The sequence below is a fragment of the Haplochromis burtoni genome, unplaced genomic scaffold (genome assembly GCF_018398535.1).
Source record: "Haplochromis burtoni strain Fernald_Lab_line unplaced genomic scaffold, NCSU_Asbu1 Contig_1622, whole genome shotgun sequence".
In the NCBI taxonomy this organism is placed as follows: Eukaryota; Metazoa; Chordata; class Actinopteri; order Cichliformes; family Cichlidae; genus Haplochromis; species Haplochromis burtoni.
In genome coordinates this window covers 21838-29120 of record NW_024583983.1, presented here as the reverse complement: position 1 = coordinate 29120, position 7283 = coordinate 21838, and the positions used below count along the sequence as shown (strand labels likewise).

Sequence of the window (7283 nt, the reverse complement as noted above, 5' to 3'; positions counted from 1 at the left end):
CACCATGTTTCCTGCCAGGTAAATGACGCTCCGCAACGTGGTGACGTCATTCGGGGCGACTGGAATCGATAAGGGAATCGTTTGCAAAAATGGCAAACAACTCCAAGGAATTGAAACAGTGGGAACCGGTTCTCAACAAGAACCGGTTTTCGATACCCATCCCTACTTCTGAGCAGAGATGGGCAGTAACGCGTTACTGTAATGTGATTACTTTTTTCGAGTAACGAGTAAAATAAGGGATTACTATTGCAAAAACGGTAATTAGATTACCGTTACTTTCCCGTAGGAACGCTGCGTTACTGCGTTACTAAAACCGTGATTTTTTGCGAGAATGTCTCACGACAGTGACGTAAGCGAGTGCGCCGTTAGTGACAACAGCTGTGTGCAGATCAACAATGGATCACATATCGATTGTGGGAGAGAGTATGAGCGTGCAGCGTGGAAGTACTGACCTTACTTTGAGTTTGATTCCATAAAAAGTGACAAAAACATTAGCGTCCATCGTGCGTGGGAAGAAAACTTCTTTTTACAGCGAAAAAAACCCCTAAACTTCCAAGCAAGCACCGAGAGCGCAACGACGTAATGGGAAACTCACAGAGACACTGCCGTATCCTTCCACTGACCGCTGCACACCTGCACCAGGGTAAACCTCCGCCTACCGCAGTCCTGCTTTACAGGTGAAAATAGAGCAACAGGACCGCTGAGTCTTTGACTTTATTTATGTTCTGCTGTGTTTTACTTGCATCTATTTGAAAGAGTGAGTGTAAACACAAAAAATATTTTATTTTATGTGCTGGAATGTGCAGAAAATAGGTTTAAATGTTAAACTAATTTATTCAACTCAGAGAATGTTGCATATAATTAAATTTTTGCTTGATGCATAAAGTTAAAAGATTAAAACTGATAAAACAAGTTAAAAAAAAGAGACTTTTCCATTTGATTACATTTTGTATGATGGATTATGTAGAAAAAGTAGAATTGGGCTGAAAGATCTATCGCTTTATCATCTTCAGGTTGTAAATCGTGTTTTTAAAAAGTAACTAAGTAACTAAGTAATTAATTACTTTTGAAAATAAGTAATCAGTAAAGTAACGGGATTACTTTTTTGGGGAAGTAATCAGTAATTAGTTACTGATTACTTTTTTCAAGTAACTTGACCAACACTGCTTCTGAGTAGTGCAAAAAAGACAATGGGATAAATCTCAAAGTAGTTGTTTTTTAATTAAAAGAAAAACTTTACAAATTAAAGTGCAGTGGCAGTTAAACTGCAAGTCTATACATCAAAATGGATAATGGTCACCAAACCAACCAACCAAACTGTCAAAACCATATAATTCTTTTACATGAGAATGTGTTCTAAACTGTCAAATAAGAGAACAAGTACTGAATTGAGCTGTACGGCAGCTGCTATAAAAATGTGTTTTAATTTTTTAAACTTGGCCCTGCTCTGTTAATTTTGAGGAGCAATTCAATTCAATTCAATAAAACTTTATTGATCCTGAAGGTTGACCCCGAAGGAAATTGGGTTAAGGCTGCCGACCTTTGCCAGCGCCATCTTACCCTTCTGACCATACATACATTACACAAACATCACATGGGGAAGACAGGTCAGAGAGGTATAACAATGGAAAATGCACAACATGAGGAAAGATAAGGAGAAAAAAATAACTCCCCCCAGACTGAGCTCCAACAGGGAGATCAGTTTGAGAACAGAAAAAAACACCTCAGCACATGTTATTCTTTTGCCTGCAGCGTGAACATGTGTGGGTTAAGTAAGAAAGTAGCCTTTTGGCAATTTACCAATCCAGTAAAAAAATTTAAGTTGCGTGGACAACAACGTGCCCAATAACAGCTTATGTCTTAACTTAATGTGATTAACTTGAGCACAGCCTTTTTGCTAAAATAAATGTACAGGTTTCATTTAACTTACCTCTACATGCTTGCGCAGGTTTGATGTGGAATTTTTAAAAGCTGCTAACTCGGTCTCTCTGGGCAAACACAGCTTACACTGCATAATAAAGCTGTTGCCTTTCTTGCACTTGAAGCCGAAATGGTCCCTTAAATACGGCCAGGGGTTCTTCGAGTTCAGGGTCAGCAGAATTCGACGGGGTTTCTTTTTTCGCTGGATCCGTACCACCGATGTCAGACTCCATCTTTATCGTGACCCAACGCCAATTTGTTCTACTACCCATCATTCCCTGCAGTATTTCCGAAGCGCAATGTTGGGTTTTTTTTGTTTGTTCTTTTAATTTACTCAGTAACGGGTGTGATTGAAAATGTAGCGAAGTACAATACTTTTTAAAAAATATACTTAAGTAAAAGTAAAATTACCGACTTGAAAAATGACTTTAAAAAGTACAAATACACAAAAAAACTACTCAATTACAGTAACGCAAGTAAATGTAATTCGTTACTTTCCACCTTTGGTGCTTAATATACATAATGAGTTAAGATCAAAAGTATTTGCAATTGATTGATTAATTATAATCTGTATGCAACATGCACCAGATCTGGCTGGGTTTTAGGGAATCAAATACCCATTTTACTCGATGGCATCCAAATCAATTTAGATGTTTTATATAATGTGGGTTTTTTTTCTAGATTTGTGATTGATATTCTGTCTTTCCACTAAAATTAAACAGTCATACAATTAGAGACTGTTAATTTCTTTTATTCATTCAGCAGAGAATGAAATAATTATTTCTTCTTAATGTATTCACCTTGATTGTGTATAGACATTTTACTTGATTTTTTCTCTCATTGTAGAAGCATCGAAATTTAGCAAAAAAGACAATGAATATTTACAATAAACAAATAAATAAATAAACAATCATGATGATTCCTATAGTTATTCTGGCCCAATTTTATATCGTTGTAGAGGCAGCAAAATGTGGCGGAAATGGCCAATTACACAATATGAAGACCATTATCAAGAGCCATGTACGCTCAAATAAGGAAATGTATGAGGAAGCAAAAAATGCCATGTTGGAGAAGGTGGATGCTTTAAAGGTTCGTCACATTTTAAAATGTATGTTATGTAGTCGTTGCTATTTTTTCCTGTTCTTTTTTTGTCTTGTTTTATTTTGTTTCTGGCTGTTTTTGACCTGTTAGTCTCTGCTGAAAGCAATAAAGTTTTTGATGTTCAATTAGAGAACCATCCTGGAGGATCTGGAGAAAGCCATGACAGAATCCATTGAATTTTCTCTCAGGACTGACAACAACTCACTCCCAGGTAAACAAAATATGTTAAAGTATATAATTATTACTGAGCATTAAGTATCTCCACATCGTTAACGATAAATATATATACAGAATGATAATGCTTTATTTTGTTTTAACCTTTATTTATTTATTTTTTTAGATGTTTCAGAAGAGCTAGAGAGAGTGACAAAACATCATGATGAACTTTTAAGCAGTCAACATTAAAAAATGTAACTGGGTAAATACTGATAAAATGTTTTTGTGCTAAATAATGTGAACTGATCCACCCAGCAGTTGCTCTAAATCCATGGTGTATATACGGCTCCATTTTAGTGAAGCTGACTTTTTGTGAAGAACACAAAAACAACACTAGTGTGAACATTTTTTATGAACACGTCTTAGGCAAATTTTAGGGGGATTTTACTGTTGGTCCTCAATGGCTGAGCATTTATCTCTCTGATTATTTCAAAAAATTTATTTCTGATATTTCAGGTCACCCGTGATATCTTCAGTCACATTTTTCAAGTTGCTTTGTGTTCTCTCTTTGAATGTTATGCTGATGCTTACTTTTGACTTTCAATCAAGTCTTTACATCTGAAGTCATTAGCTGTTTCCGGATACAAACTCTGCTTCAGGTCCAATTCATTAAGGCACTTGTGTTTTAACATGTTTTCATGCTTTGTATCTTGTTCTATTTAATCTGAACAAACCCCTGAAAAAAGTCGATGGTCATTGTTGCCGTCTCTGGGTTTTATTAGCCCTATTCATCTCAGTTTTTAAACCCTTACCATGTAACTACAGCCCAGCCCAAGCAGCAGTAGAATGACTAACCTCGTATTGTGGATGGATTATCTCAGTTGTTCTCCTGACTGAAGTTTGGTCCGTTTACAGCATCCTGCCATGCAATTGTATTTGTCCCTAACCACCAGAAACCCTCACTTAACTTTTATCGAGTGGAAAAAAGTTAGCGTTCATCCTCCAGCTTCACTGTGCTAATGTTTTTATAGTATGCTAACCATAGCTGTGTAGCTAGCCACCACGTCGCACATCATCATATACCAGCTATCCCAACTTCAGTAACGCTATAAAGGTCACTAATGTTTAGTTTTCTGTCTTGATTTATGTCGGAAGTAGTAGCAGAGCTCTACGTTTTAATTTTTCAGAAATCCCTCAGTCAGAACATGCTATATTCTTTAGATGGAAATTAGTGAGCTAACTTCGAACTTCCTGCTAACTTCAAACTCTGTTAAACTTCATAAATGCTGTTTTCATGGATGTCTGGATGTTAAACTGCTTTGTCATACTTAGTAGAGCAGCCACACTGATAATTTTAGTAAAGATGAAAGAATATAGACAGTTTTAACTCTCAGTATTGCCACAGTGTTTGTTTGGACCCAGAAACAGGGTTCATATGCCATCGCTTAACAACACTCATATAAAGAGATACTTAGATAGTAATTCAAACCAGCAGTGGCAAGGTTTTAATCATAAAGAACTAAAACAAAATGGAAATACTGTATCTAAAATCTGATTGCTTTTTTGCTTTTGTAGTGGTAGTAGCTTTTTAATTAGTTGTGGACTTGAGGTAGATAGAAAATTAGAGAGAAATGAAAAGGTAAAAGGATTACGATGCAAACATTCTTGGTTCATGTCAACCAGGGATATTTGCATTGTATTTCTGTTGTGGTTTTAATTTTAAGGGTCTAAACCAAAAGAAGATCCAGAGCTTCATGATTTTAATTATTTCATTTACTTCCTATACTGTGTTTAAATATGTTATGTTTAGTTTTGCTTTATTAGGTGGGTACTTTATTTTTTTTAGGTATTTGGATTTAACTTTGTGAACAAGAATGACAATTTCAATTTGTAATACAAATATATCTTTTCTGCAATACAGACTTTGAGTATCATATGATTAATAAAACGGTAGCAAATAACTACTATCAACTTTTACTTAAGCTACAATATCATTTTGAATTTTGTTGTTACTAATCTATACTAATTCTAAATGTATGCATGTGCTTCGTTTTTGTATTGCTGTTATAATAAAATATAACTTGAGTTTAAAAGCATGTGTAGTCACAAGAACCGTTTTTTCTAATCCCATGAACATGAAAAAGGCATGTTTTATATTCATGCAAAAACATCCTTGTTGTAATGTAGTGGAAAGTGGCATGGTGGAATAATAGAGAGAATCTCCCAACAAACATTGGATGCATTATTTTCTATTTTAATTATTGCAAGCTTTTGTTTTTTGTGTGAGATATAGGCTACACCCATGTGGGAGTGGACATTTCACTCTAGTCTAGCTGCCAGCTATTTGAAGATGAATACAGGGAGTAGTTGATTGGTGATGATTTCAGCTCTTCTATTTAAAGGGGAGAGAAAAGAAGATTCAAGAGAGAGAAAATGGGAAGAAAGGAGGTTGCGGGACACAGTTGCAGTAGGTTGAAGCTGGTTAAAATTGGAGAAAATGGCCTTTAAAATGTCCTGGACTGGTTTTACATTTAAAATAATCAGATAATTACGGTGGCCCTGAGAGGCCAAACGGACTGCAACTTCAGAAAGCACTTGCAAAAAGAAAAATGCTGCAAAAAGAAAAACGCTGCAAAAAGAAAAACGCTGCAAAAGCACACAAAGCACAACGGAAATAGGAAAAAAGACAACGGAAATAGGAAAAAAGACAACGGAAATAGGAAAAAAGACAACGGAAATGTTTCTGGGGAGACAATAACCGGACGGACCAGTTGCACGAACCAAAACATGCTAACAAGTGCACTGGGACTGGGAGACACTTCAAAGAAGTGGAGCGGCCAAAGAGTAAACTTTCAAAAGTAAGTTCTGAATATTATGTCACTTATTTATGTGCAAATGTTAGCCGTTAGATAGTCGACCTTAATCTTACAGAGAATGTGATGATTTTGTGGATAATTAAAGTCAGTCATATATCCACAAACACAACAGGCTGAAAGTCAGTGATGCTGCTCAGTTTGCAGTCCTGAATATCACGGCACAAGCAGGATTCACTGCACTGTTAATGTTAGCTATGTTATATTGCTGCCTCTGTTCGGTGGTGTCGAGCCAAACGGACTTTAACGTGTGTTTGAACGAGCTGACGGTTCACTCGTTAAGCTGAAAGAAAGATGCTTTAATCACAGCAGTCACACATGTGTCCACTGCACCATCTGGGAACTCTTCTTGTTTAGCACTCGTAATAACACAAACACTAAATCCTCCTGTTTGTAGCAGTGTATACAGCTGAGACTGTCACCTGTCTGTCTGTCCTGCACTCTCTCTCTGTTTCTTTCTCTCTGATTGTGGAATAAAAGTATGAACATGTGTTTATAAGTTACACTTGTGTTTGAATCCTGCAGCTTATCACACATTTGATTTCCATGTGTGACAACTGCAAGTGTCCAGAGTGAGGACAGACTGAGGGACCCACTGCTGCACATCATCTGTGAGGCTTTGCACCCCTGATGATCCACCGAACTCAACAGTGTGTGAGGAAGAGGAGGAGGAAGAGCCAGCAGCAGCTGACAGATGGAGAGAATAGACAGACTGTTCCCTGTTTGTGAAGGACTGCTAGGAAAGTTTAACATAACTGTCTGTCCTGAATCAGTCTTATTAGGTAATGTTCAAATAATTTTATCATTCCAGTGTTTTCAGTGTGGGAGAAAGTACTCAGGGCCTTCAAGTTACACACTATGAAAGGCAGCAACAAGTGTAATATTCAGAAACCTAAAGTATGTATCAGCAGCAGAATGGAGCTAAAAATAAATGTTTGTTTCAGTTCTATGAAGCTTTGAGTATTTTGGATTAGTAGCACTGCTGTGTTTGTTGCATCATATTGCTGTAATTGTTTATATGCTTTATATATTCTGAGGTAAGTTGATCTATAGTGTTACATCATATTCTATAAGGATGTTATGTGTTTGTAGACTTTCTGCCCAGTTTGACCCATTTAACAGAAGTCAGCCTGTTTAAGGCTCTGATATCTATTCTGTATGACTTAAAGCAGTTATGACATGGTCTGATTTTCTCACCCAATAAAGGAATATTTCATATATCAGTCTACTCTT

General features: G+C 36.5%; 1 protein-coding gene across 1 annotated transcript; it reads left to right on the top strand.

The window, feature by feature from the left end:
• Positions 1–2878: 2878 nt before the first annotated feature.
• On the top strand, positions 2879–3964 carry LOC121813397 (the record flags this gene model as incomplete). The annotated part of the gene is given in 3 exon segments (XM_042217135.1): positions 2879–3009; positions 3151–3232; positions 3362–3964. Coding segments are annotated over 3 exon segments (278 nt in total), but the record flags the coding sequence as incomplete, so codon positions are not given.
• Between the last annotated feature and the right edge of the window lie 3319 nt (positions 3965–7283).